This window comes from Artemia sp. Qi Xiang Cuo, chromosome 6 (genome assembly GCF_049724085.1).
Source record: "Artemia sp. Qi Xiang Cuo chromosome 6, ASM4972408v1, whole genome shotgun sequence".
Taxonomy (NCBI): domain Eukaryota; kingdom Metazoa; phylum Arthropoda; class Branchiopoda; order Anostraca; family Artemiidae; genus Artemia; species Artemia sp. Qi Xiang Cuo.
The window spans coordinates 49,864,371-49,877,866 of NC_142799.1; the positions used below are offsets into that span (position 1 = coordinate 49,864,371).

Here is a 13,496-nt window from a genome sequence, read left to right on the forward strand (position 1 = left end):
ACTGTGCAAGCTGTGCGTTCTGCCGTCGCAAGTGTGGCGTAGAGCTTGATAGCAATAATACGACAAACTCAGCTTACTTACTCTATGCTAGAATGGTTTCTATTATTATTTTTGTGCAATATTATATATGTCAATTAAACTATTAAAGCACCAGTCTTATTCTTCGATGACTTGAATCTTTTTGTCTCCTACAGAATCACAAATGTAATTTTTCTCATTTTTATTTTTTTATTTTTTATTCTTCTAGGTGGTGCGGCACTGCCAACATCCAAAGTTAAACCTGAAGAATTCTCCACCTTATATTTTAGACATCCTCCCAGATACGTATCAACATTTGAAACTGATCTTTCAAAGCTACGAGTCTAATCCGGAGGCGCTTAAGAGAGTGAGAATTGAAACTTTTTTCTTCTTTTCTTTCTTGTTCTAGAAAATCAGGAGTTTTCCTGATTTGGCAAAACATTGGTAGGTACAAAAAACTGTTTCATTATGCAATATTTTTTTTTTATATCTTCCTTTTTACTTTCTCCCTACAATATAAGGATTTTGTAATTAGGGGCGTTATATCTGCTTGTGCGAAGCATTCACTTGTTAGTTAATATCAAATTAGAATTTTCCTGCTAATTAACGTTCATTTTGCGAAAGGTGTATTTCTTAGCTAATTATGACGTTTGCCTGTAATGACACAGTCAAGTTGACGCTTCAAAGATAGATTTTGATATAAAGGGTAGAAGAAGAAAGTAAAAGAGGAGCCGGTACTCAAGGGTGTATGCAGCGTTTTTTTTTCGGGGGGAGAGGGGTTCAAGAAACTTTAAAAAGTGGTTCAAAAATTTGTTCAGCTGCATTTTTGTTAAGTTTTTATGAGTCGGATAAAAATTTTGGATGAGGGAATGCTCAAACCCAGACCCCACGCCCCCTTTGGATACGACATTGTCGGTACTCAAGATATTGTAAACTACTAAATCAAACAGTTCGTAGAGCTAAAAAAAATCGCTTCATCTTAAATTGTGATAATAATATTATTTGACAAATGTTTTGCATCGAGACGTAATCTTTTGAATCGATTCACACATTATTATTTATTATAGTAGATAGATATATTCTTTTGGATAGAATTCCTTTGGATAATAACTACAAACAAACACATATATGAAAAAAACAACGCTTTTCATAATGGGATATGACTTATTTTTTCTATTCACTAATGTTATTATCTTTTTAGATTGACTACTTCGTGTTATTTATTGACAATTTGGGAAGGAAATGCAAGCAAGCTGTAAGACTTTTCAAAGAGGGGAAAGAACAACTTTGGGATCCCTCTTCCCATTTTAGAAGAAACCTGATGAAGCTCAGTTTAGTTTTTAGTCATATGTTGGCTGAGCTGAGAGCTCTCTTTCCAAATGGACAATATGCCGGTGATCAGTTCAGAATTACCAAAAGTGATGCGGCGGACTTCTGGCGCACCTCATTTGGTGATAGGTAAGACTTGTCAAAATGACTGTGTTAAGCTAGGTATAGCAACTAGGGTACTGGGCCCTTCTTCATTCATAAGGTTTTCATAATATACGAATAGTTCTAGAAATGATATATACACATAATATATATATATATGTATATATATATATATATATATATATATATATATATATATATATATATATATATATATATACATGTGTGTGTATATATATAATATGTCATATATATGACTCGATTCTATTGTTCGTAGGTAAAAAATTGAATTAATAACACATAAGGAACCTACTCACATGAAAGCAACTGAATCTCTGCTTACCCTTCAATATTCACATTACATAATTTATCATAAAAAAGAAAAGAAAAGCAAATCCATTCGAGAACTAGCGTAAACTAAAGATAAAAAGAAGGAAGAGAAAAAAATATTCAAAATATTACTACCTAGTGTAATTATTATTCCTGATAATAATTACTGATGACCCAACTAAAGTCTCTTAGTCGTTTTTAAAAGAACTGATATTATATGACTCCCGTTATCTGACAGGGTTAGAGCTCCAGGTACGACGTTTGAACGCACTGCTGGGGTCTATGGCACCACTTCACCTGTAATAGTAAAGCCATGTTGCGCATAAAGATGATTTAAAATTGATAACTTGTCATTTAAATTGCTTAACGTAAGCTTAAATCGTTATTTTCATGTACTCAGCCCCCCCCCCCCATTTCTTTTACAAAAAAATGGCCCGAAAGATATAAGAATTGAAGAATTACGGCCTAAAGTTTTACTTTTTTTTGTATTTTTATTGAAGCCCAATCCTTGGAAGAAAACACAGGGATCTCCCTAAGGGTTAGGCCTCTAAATCTGTGTCTAAAACCTAAGGACGTCACTCATGTTATACTAGCTTTTATGGTAGTGTAAACAAGCTTTTATACTTTTTACTTGTCTTGCTTAACTTGGTCTTTTACTGGGCAATGCTGAGCCTAATTAGTAGCTGAATCCTCCTAGGATTCCTTTTGTCTGCTGCTATTACCGGCACATGATTCTATAGTATTGCACCACCGCTTTTTCTGTCATAGATTTTCCGGTTATTGCCAAAGTGTCAGCTTTCCAGGGGAAGTTTTACACTGGGGGGATTTGACAGAATTCCTATACAAAATTCTTTTTATTTGTCTTACTTTCTCGTTGCCTACTCAATTTTGCCCGTGGAGATGTTCCGGGGAGATTTTCAGCATGTTTGGATTTCCGGGAAATAATTTCCAAGGAGGGGGGGGTTTCTTAAGTGATTGGAAAAACGATTAGAACTTTTTAAAACAGTTTTTTTAAATAAAAGTATGCTAAGGAGAATTTTTCTGGCTGAATCTTCTGCAAGAAATTTTACGGAGGGGAGGAGGAGTGTATTTTATGGGGAGGAACTACACGGAGGAGTGTCTTGTAAGGGAAAGGGAGTTGTCACGGAGGGGGAGCCATATTTACCGGTATTATTTGAAAACGGTCTGAAATTAAATATAAAAAGAGCAAGTTTTTTAAACTGAAAGTAAGGAGCAGCATTCCGGAGAAATACGTCCAAATAATAACAGTTTTTAAATTTTCAGAAGTCATGAGAACAGACCAGGTGTCACCCCCCCCCCCCCTCTACAAAAGACCAAGATAACACAAGAAGGCATCATATTTGGTGAACTTTCAAGACATCACAAATATTTAAAGTTTTAATTTGACACCTCATTGCAATCTGATTTAGGATGTTCGGTCTTTTGGCTTTGAAAAGTCAGAAAAAGTTTTCGGCTGCATAATTTCACATATGAAAACTAACCGTAAGGAAGTTCGTCGTTAAAAAAAATAGTTACTGGCATGATCAGCCGTAAAAACGGCTTTAAGAGGGTGAAGAGCCCAAAAAGAATTTTAACGAGGGAGGGAGGAGGAAGATAAGGTTTAAACAAAATGTTTTACCAAAAAGTTCTTGAAAATTTTTGATTATTTTATACACCCTTTCCTTTCTTGGAAGGGAGTGAGGGCTACCAGGTATGTTCCCTCCCCCTCCCGCTTCAGCACATATGCAGGGGTTGGGGGCTCCAAGTGATCCCCTTCCAGTCTTATGTTAAAGTAATGTTACATTCACATGGTTGCTTGCACTTAAGGGGGAAAGGTGGGGGGTTTGGCATCATTACGTTTCCCAGTAAATTTCCCGGGGGGGGGTGGGCAATTGCTACCAGGAGCGTTGTCTTTACCAAATTATAATTTCTCCTTTTTCATTTAATGTACATTTTTCTATATCTTCTTGTTTTCTCGGGGGTAAACAAGTTTCAAACATAAATTACACTGAAAACAACAAAAAAAAATGCTTTAATCGTCCCTGGGTGCCATTTTTGTCTAATATTCCTTTCAAATGAGCCCTTAAACAGTTCTCTATGTATTGGAGTGTAAGTACCGCTGGCACCACTTATTGGAGGTTTATCGTGCGGGGGTCACCACTTTTAAAGGCAAAAATGGCGCAAAGAGTTGCTATGCCACTTACTGGAGAGGTAAGATCCCTCTTTGGCCCCAAATTAGTGGGATTTCCGCGGTTACTCCAACGGTTCCGTATATACCAACGTGATCGGATGGTCTATGGCCACATTTAAAACCAAAGTTTACCGATAAGATTTCTAACTAACTCTTTTAGATTCGACCTAAGCTGAAAAGTTAATAGAGTACATAGAAAAATCTTACTGTATTAACAATCACGCGGTATAAAAAGAACTGACTAAAAAAGGGACTGTTCCTCCCAGCCCGCTAGCCGCAGCACGTGGCGGGGATTACTAGGGTGGTAATGAATCTTTCCAGCCAATCCTTGAACTTGCTAATTTACTGGCCGACCTCCCTAACTGCGCAATTATTTACCTCGTTGTCTATTAAGCACGTACGCAGATAAAAGGACAAAAAATGCAGTCAAAAAATAATTGGAAAATTAATATTTAATACTTACGGAAGAAAAATAATAAAGGGACTGAAAGAAATGCATCGTGGAGGGACATTTGTCTGAAAAAACTGGGACGATGGATTCCAACTCCTCACTCCTAAGATAAATGGCCCACATCCCCGTTGGATTGGCTGGAAATTCAGAAACAAAATCAAATTAAAATAAACACTAAATTTCTTTGTCATCTTCCTCTGGTCTTCCAGGTCTTCCAGGTTTATTTCTTCCTTAGAGCTCCTGCCGTGCGAGGGTTTCTTCCTTGCCGAGTAGTGTGGGGTACTATGAAGTTTTCCTCATGTTTCAGTAGTTTCTCTTCCTCCTTCGTTGGAAATAATTGCAGGATGTCGCCCTCGGCTCTCGTAGAAATTCATTGTGCACAGCATAATCAAAAACAAAAATTTTCTTGCTCTCACGAATTTACATTTGAGAGGAGCAGAGAATCAATTTCTGGCACATGTGATGATGCCAGCCATCGTGAAAAATTGGCTGGACTAGCATCTTAATTTCCATCTGTGGAAACAACCACAAATCTCGATCAAAAAGTAAATTGCCCCTTGGCATTATTTCAAATAATCTAAGGCCGAAAATGCAAAGGCCTGTGACAACGACAGGGATACTGGGAATGAAGTAAAATTTTGAGTGAACCATAAATCGCCATTTTTCTGGGTTCTCTCCCCTAGGATAATTAATATGCGTTGATGCGTTGAAGCTAATTGAAAATGAAATTTGGATACATCTCTCACTGAATACAATTTGCCGGAAATAATTGTCGATTCCCATGAAGAATAACAGCTATGAATAGGGTTGCTGGACAAGGGTTTGGGTGAAGTATGAAGTGACTGGGAGAGAGTATCCCCCAAGGACTCCAGATCAGAAAGGCAAAATCTCGGTAAAGGGATCACAACTTGTCCGCCAGTTGTGCATTGAGGAAAATGGCTATCTTTTACGACTTCCCGCAGGGAATCTTCCCCAAGGGATTCCTCCCCCTCATAAAGGATCGATATATCTTTTCTATTGATAATACTAATTTCAGATTCGTTTCCAAATTTTTCCAATCCGACTCGACATTCAATGTCTCCCAACTTTCCCCCAACCCGTTGTAGGTCATTTATCTCTCTTTTGTAACCATCTTCTTTTATTCCCCATGGGCCTAGGACCTCATTTTCACCCTTATTATCTATGTCTTCAAGGCACAGCCCATCCAACATTTTTTTTTGTTTTTCGCCACTGCAGGCTGAGTCTCAAAATTTCTTCTCTTCTTTACATTCCTCTTTTCTTCTCTACTGTTCTCAATTCTATCATTTGCACAAAATAATAAATCACCGTTATATCTAATTTGGACTCCAGTGTCCACTATCTTTGACTGAATAATTTCATTGTAGCTCCGTTTAATATCTCTTTTCTCTCTCTTAGTTTTCTTTTGTTTTGTAGTAGCATTAAATAAATCGTCATGAAATCTGAATTGGACTCTAGTGTCCATCTTCGACTGTCTTTCTTCATTGTATCTCCGTTTAATATCTTTTCTCGCTCTTTTACTTTTTTTTATTCTTACCTCAGAAACAATTATCTCGTCATCAAATGGGAACTGTACTCCGACATTTGGTTTTTCATATTCTACAAAAATTTATCAAATTTTATGAGGACAAGCGCGTACGATAAATTTCGTCTCCTTTTTCTCTGGTACAATCGGTGTTTCATTTTGGCCTGTACTTGTTCGCGTCTCATATTCATTAAAAATGTTCTCAAGTTTACTATTATTTGCAAATTTTCCTGAAAAATTAATTTCGCGCGTCTCATTTCCAATACTTTCCTTTCTATTTATCTCCACACCTCTTTGTGGATTATCGCCATTTTGAACCCACGTATCAAGTATTTCATTCTTTCAGCAGGGAGGCACAGCCTTATCAGTTGTTTTATGGGCGGTTCATCTCCCCCCGTAGTTAACGAAGTATTGTATTTTCTCGTAAAAGTGTTTAGTGTTTGGTAATTTTCATTTTCTAGCGATTGATTTTTTGACAAATTATTATGGCTATCTGACAGCCTAGAAGTTAGTTGTGATAAAATCTCACTTTCTGGAATTCCCCAGCGGGCTTCTATTAGACCTATCATGGTTCTTTTAAACTCTTGGTGATATCTTTCTTCTTTCTCTCTAGCTATTTTATCATTCTCCTTTTTTCGTTCTCTGGCTATTCTATCAGCCTCTTCCTTTTTTCCTCTGGCTATCCTATCAGCCTCTTCCTTTTTTCTCTGGCTATTCTTTCTTCCTTCTCTCTTTGCTCCGTTTCTTTTCTATCTCTTTCGTCTTCTCGTTCTCTGGCTATTCTCACTTCCTTCATGAAATTTAATATTTGTTGTCTCTTATCTTTCTCCCTTTATTTTCTATCTCTCTCTCTCTTTTTTTCTATGGACTTCACTCGCCCTTTTAATCTCATCTCTGTCCGACATAATTTCAAAATTTCGTTTGTCATTATTTCTTCTCAATTCCTTTTCTGAATTCCTTTGTTCCCTATCTGTACTATCTCTATCCTGCAACTCCCCTTCATTTGGCACAGCCTCTGAGGGATGAGTTCGTCTTGTTTTTTGATATATTATTTCTTCTTTGTTTATTTCGTACCCTCTCATTTTACCGCGTATACTTCTCTCTGATTATATTATCTCTTATTCAATTAGTCAATCTTGGTAAGTTCAAAAACTGTCACGCAAAAATTATGGTACGCAATTACTATTGTTGAATTATTAGCTCCGTGTAATGAGATTCAACAATTTTTCAAATAACCGGAATGTCTAGACTTCATTAGTGATTAACGAATTTTTTCACAACAAGCAGTTTTACGCGAGTGAATTATATCTCCAAAAAACGAATTAACAGGGGTTGGACGAGAAAATAATCAGAAAAACCACGTGAATATTCCACTAGTGAATTAGCTGGACTAAACTCAAACAGGGGAACTACCCTGTAAAACAAATCACGTATCCTCCCTGGATGCTCGTATTCCAAATATAATCTCCTCCTGGGCAGATTACTCAATAGGACAGGTGCCTCCCACCTTCCTTGTCCAATATGCGCTCAAACTGACAAATTCTCCTAATTTGCCGTCCTCAATACTCTTATAACCTTCGTCACTGAAGATTATCTCTAAGTCCGGCAATTCACTCAAATAATAACCCAACTTTCAACGTTTTCTTATCTGTCATTAAACCCTGTAATACTTTTAAATACGGAGATTCCCCCACTGTAAACTCAACTCATTAATTTCACGTTATTCTTTTTTATTTTTGTCTAACAAGGCCCAAAGCCAATTATAGACTTTCATAATTTTATTAATTAAATGCGTAATTTTGTCTTTTTATATGTCACCACAATAGACTACTGTGTAGGCCAAATTAATCGTCTCTTCGAAAGCGCGGAATTCTTTTATTATCAGATTTACTGATAGGACCTTAACTCGCTGCCACCACTCATTGGAGGTTTATTATGCGGGGTCACCACTTTTAAAGGCAAAAATGGCGCAAAGAGTTGCTATGCCACTTACTGGAGGGGGAAGATCCCTCTTTGGCCCCAAATTAGTGGGATTTCCGCGGTTACTCCAACGGTTCCGTATACTAACGTGATCGGATGGTCTATAGCCACATTTAAAGCCAAAGTTTACCGATAAGGTTTTCTAACCAACTCTTTTAGATTCGACCTAAGCTGAAAAATTAAAAGAGTACAAAGAAAAATCTTACTGTATTAACAATCACGCTGTATAAAAAGAACTGACTAAAAAAGGGACTTTTCCTCCCAGCCCGCTAGCCGCAGCACGCGGCGGGGGATACTAGGGTGGTAATGAATCTTTCCAGCCAATCCTTGGACTTGCTAATTTACTGGCCGACCTCCCTAACTGCGCAATTCTTTCCCTCGTGGTCTATTAAGCACGTACGCAGTTAAGAGGACCCAAAATGGCGTCAAAAAATAATTGGAAAATTAATATTTATTACTTAAGAAAGGAAAATAATTAAGGGGCCAAAAGAAATGAATCTGGGAGGGACATTTATCTGAAAAAACTGGGACCAAGGGTTCCAACACTATGATATTCCAGTGCCCCGCTAGCAGTGAACAAAAAGAGGACATCAGTGCTACGCATGCGAAAAAGCCTATGCGAAAAGGTGTTTTTCCTTGTTTACAAGCCAGGCCACTCTTAAGTTTACTGTATGAGGTTTTTGGCCATGGCGATTCCAATTTTGTACTTTTTATTTCGTTCTGACGCCAGGTTTTAGCCATTTTTGAAATTTCATTAAACTGTTTTTTTTTTTTTGCAAAAAACATTTTCCGGGTTGCAGCGGTAGCTAGTAATCTAGTAAGAGACGATCACGTCCAATGTTAAGAAATATAAAAACCCATAACTCCTAATAAAAAAGTCAGATCAAAGCAAAAAGTACACTATTAGAACCACCATGTCTGAAACCTCTGTATAGGAAACTTTCTGTCATTTGGCTTGAACAGCAAGGGAACTATATTGCTTGAAAATAAAGAAAAGTGGCAACTACTACAGCATTCTGCCTAAACGGCATCTTGTTTTCTTTCTTCTTTCTTTTCCACTGATAGCTTGGTACTGGAGCATCGTAGAGAGTTGTTCAATGGCTCATTTTGAAGGAAATTAAAAAGATACTTGATGTTTGAAGCAATCAAACAGTTCGTGGTAAAGTTATATTAAAACTCTATATTCCATAGATAGCTTGGCACTGGAACATCGTAGAGAGTTGTTCAAATAACTCATTTTAAAGGAAATTAATACATAAAGGATCGATACAGTTCATTATAAATTGGGACCCATTAAGGAACGAACTTTAGCCTATAATAAATGAAGTAGTAAAAGGAATCATTTTATATACATGATTATTTTAATCATATTCCTTAAAAAATCATCATAATCAGACAGTTCGTGGTAACGATCTGTATAGTAAGAGCGACTCGTCTCTATAGTAACTGAAACTCTAAAAAAATTGAATTTTAATATCAATAGATACCTCAAAAGAATTGGATTTTTATGCTGATACCTAGTAAGAGACGATCACGTCCCATAGTAAAAACTAAATTAACCTCTAACTCCTAAAATTAGAGTCAGATCAAACAAGAAGTACACTATTAGAACCGCCTTGTCCAAAAGCTCTATATAGCAAACTTAACGTCACTTGACTTGAACAACAGTTCTAAGAATTATAGAACTGTAATGTTTAAGGGGGACTTCTCGCCATTTTTCTTTTTTTTAAATTTATGCCAATGCTAAAATAAAACAATGAAACTTTTTGTTATGACAGAAAAAGTAATGAAATTCTTTTAGTGATGACGAGAAAATGTATTAGATTACCCAGAAAACGACGAGAAAGTGGTCACATTGTAATAGGCTATAGAACTGTAATGTTTAAGGGGGCTTCTCGCCATTTTTCTTTTTTTTAATTTATGCCAATGCTAAAATAAAACAATGAAACTTTTTGTTATGACAGAAAAAGTAATGAAATTCTTTTAGCGATGACGAGAAAATGTATTAGATCACCCAGAAAACGACGAGAAAGTGGTCACATTGTAATAGGCTATAGAACTGTAATGTTTAAGGGGGCTTCTCGCCATTTTTCTTTTTTTAAATTTATGCCAATGCTAAAATAAAACACTGGAATTTTTTGTAATGACAGAAAAGATGCTGGCACTTTGTCTGATGACCACAAAAACAGTGACACCCCTTGCAACGACACTTGGTGACGAGTGGAAGATAAATTAGTAGAATATAAACTGAAGAAAGACGGTTAGGCTGCAATACGTTATAGAACTCTAAAATTCGACGAAAACTTTTTTTTTTGTTTTAGCTCTTTCCTGGGTGTAAATCTTTTGCGCACGCTAATCATTTGTTTCAACAGTGTGTGAATATGACTCAGGAAGACACAGAAGAGAAGATGGTCGGATCCAACCCTTCCAGAATTCTTATAAGACCCTTCAGTGTCGTCAATTCACGGAAATATTTGAACAGGGCCACATATTTTTTAAATTTTTTGAGTTAAAAGTGTAAAAGATTATTTTCAAATATTGTTTTTTTTTGGTTTTTTAAAAAATGAAAAAAAACATATCATTCAATTTCTAGCTGTGGTAACCCTAGCCCCGCTTGTGATCGTTAAAATTATGCCTCTGCCAATAAATGTTCGAGCATCCATGTTTGGTTCAGTTTCATATGGCTTTTATCATTCCTGGATTCTGTTTTCGTTTGTATTATTGCAAAAATTGGTAATTGTTGAAATATGAGTAAATTACATTAGTCACGTGGAATCTCCTACGAATTTGATCATCCCTTTTAGCCCTGGTTTTTAATTTTGTGAGTTAAAAGTGTAAAAGATTATTTTCAAATATCTGAGAGGGGACATTTTTTGGTTTTTAAAAAATAAAAAAAAAACATATCATTCAATTTCTAGCTGTGGTAACCCTCGCCCCCCTTGTGATCGTCAAGATTATGCCTCCGCCAATATATATTTGAGCATCCATGTTTGGTTCAGTTTTATATGGCTTTTATCATTCCTGGATTGTTTTCGTTTGTATTATTGCAAAAATTCGTAATTATTGAAATATGAGTAGATTATAATAGTCAGTTGGAATCTCCTACGAATTTGATCATCCTTGGTAGCCATATCTGTAACTGGCAAATTGGCTATTATTCATTACATAGTATAAAAACAATGAGATTTTTTGAAAAAAAAACTACGGTAGTTTGTCTGATTACAGATAAAAAGTGGTCAAGCATTTTGCGATGACAGGGAAAACGATGGCACTTTCCTGGATGTAAAAAAAAAACAACCATTACACTTTAAATTTTCTTTTAATGACAAAAAAAGGAGTGGCACTTGTCCGATGACAGAAAAAAAATAGACACTTTGTCCAATGACAGAAAGAAATAAAACAATGACACTTTGGCCAATGACTGAAAAAACTGACCGTTTTTCTAACGACTGAATAGTTTTGTGTCGTCAAACTGTCTGAACATGCTGGTGCATTGCTAATGTCAAATGTTTCCTGGCTTTGGGTATTTGTAAAGTAATTTTGTCTCTGGATGATTTTTGTCGGTTATATGGGCTGACCTATGTCCTTGCTAGCTCCCTGCTGTCTATTTAAGTAATTAATGGCACTATAAACAAAAAATTTTAGCAAAAATTTCAATAAGATGAGGCTAGGTTTCTTATGAATAGGTACAGTGTTGTCTCTCCTGAAAGAGTCCATTATTCTTTTTTTTTCTCCTTTTAAGACTCATAATACGTCAGTCGCTAAGCTATTTATCCTTCTTTAAATCGTCGATTTAGATGTAGTGTATATTCAACGGAAATGAATCCCTATGGAATAACTGTTCTAAAAGAATAGCCTGGGAAACCATAGACAACTTCAATGACTACGGCTTCAATTGATTGACGTCATTTAAAGGTCTCCGGTCATCTCTTTGAACTACTCCATTAAGATTACAGCTATATATGTATCTTTAAACCAGAGACGAATTTGAAAAGAAAAGAAAAGAAAAATTGTTACCACGCGAGCACACATTTTGATATTTTGGGCCTTCAGTAGGGATCTGTGAGGGAAACAGGAGGTATCTGTGAGTAAGGGCCTATAATTGTGGCAGCGGTGGTCAAAATATTTTAAGTGGAAGTCTTTTGAAAAAAAATATGCAAAATTTTTACTACCTGTTGTTTTTTTACTTATTTGAAAAAGCTGGCTTACAGCGGAATTTAGAAATGTAGTTTTATTCAAGGTTTGGAAATTTAAAAGTTACAGTTATTGTTTTTTTTAAGGATATGTAAAATTATTAATTTTCAGAGAAATTACAAAAACTGAATCGTTTACACAGTAAATAAATGTGTGCTTTTTAAATACCGAAACTAAAATTGTCCTTTTCTTTAAATTTAGACTTTATATCTAGAAAAAAATTGCATTATGAAGTGTCTTTGAAAATAAAGATTTTCCTTATAGTAGTTTTTTCTTAAAAATTTTTTCTAGGTAACATGCATAGTAAATATCAGTTATATTCTTAATTATTAATATTTTCCTAAGCACGTATACCAAATTTCCGTATTCTTTATTTGACAACACAGTTACCGAACGTCTTTCTTTTTCTTTTTTTACTTTGGTCTGAATGGTCTTAAAGCATTGTTCCCAAAATTGTTATAATTTGTCAAAAATTGACAAAGTCGTCCATTTACCTTGGCAGCGTTCTAATAGCTAAAAATGTTAGGAAATGGGTCTAGCAGCTCTTCTAATAAGTTCTTGTCTTCTTCTTCTACCAGGCCGTAAGTCTCAAAAAGTTTTGGCCATCCAATAGCAGAAAATGACACCTCTAGTAAGGATAGTACCAGGAACAAATTTGAAAATCTTTGTTGAGAATGAGAAACAAAGGTTTCGTTTGGATCTGTTTTTAAGAGAGAATGATTGCTGTTTTTTTTTTCTGATTAATACCTTTATTTTCTACAGTACACAAAAGTAATAATACAATGAAATAAACATCCACTACTAGAGGGCCAAATGACCTGTGTACAAGTGCTCAATTGATTAATTAAGTTACATAGTCAAAAGACAGAAACATTAAATAAAAAATTAGTCATATACATAATAGTCACAAGAACCTGCTCTCACCCTGCTTCTCGACTGAGGAGAAACTTTTTGACTTGGGATTTAAATCCCATTGAAAATCCGCATCGAAAATAATTTCTCTAGTCTATTGTAACGGGTAATATTATTTTGAACTGGTTGCTGTTTTTACTGATTTACTGTTTTGTATAATCCACAAAAAAAAAAAAAAAAAAAAAAAAAAAAAACCCAACGGAGAGCAGAGTTCGTAAAGTTGGGTATATAGAAAGTAGGACATACGAAAAGATAAGATTTTTATTATAGATCAAACATTGTCACTTATATTGCTAGCATAGCTGCCTCTTACCGAGTGGTAGCACAGCAGATTTATGCTCTGTTTAGCAACACGGGACAGATGTTCAATTCCCGCTACAGAAGGCTGAGCGACAGGCTTACTACCTGTCGATTCGACGTTCTGTGTGTCTTTAATGACTTTGCAG

General features: G+C 35.6%; 1 protein-coding gene across 1 annotated transcript in view; it reads left to right on the forward strand.

Moving 5' to 3' along the window:
- Cbl (E3 ubiquitin-protein ligase CBL) overlaps nt 1–13,496 on the forward strand; it is a 111,485-nt gene that overhangs the window by 27,160 nt on the left and 70,829 nt on the right. Inside the window, exons 3-4 of the mRNA XM_089090806.1 lie at nt 248–385; nt 1,220–1,476. Of these exons, the coding sequence (XP_088946932.1) occupies nt 248–385; nt 1,220–1,476 (395 nt within the window). The remainder of the gene's footprint in view (nt 1–247; nt 386–1,219; nt 1,477–13,496) is intronic.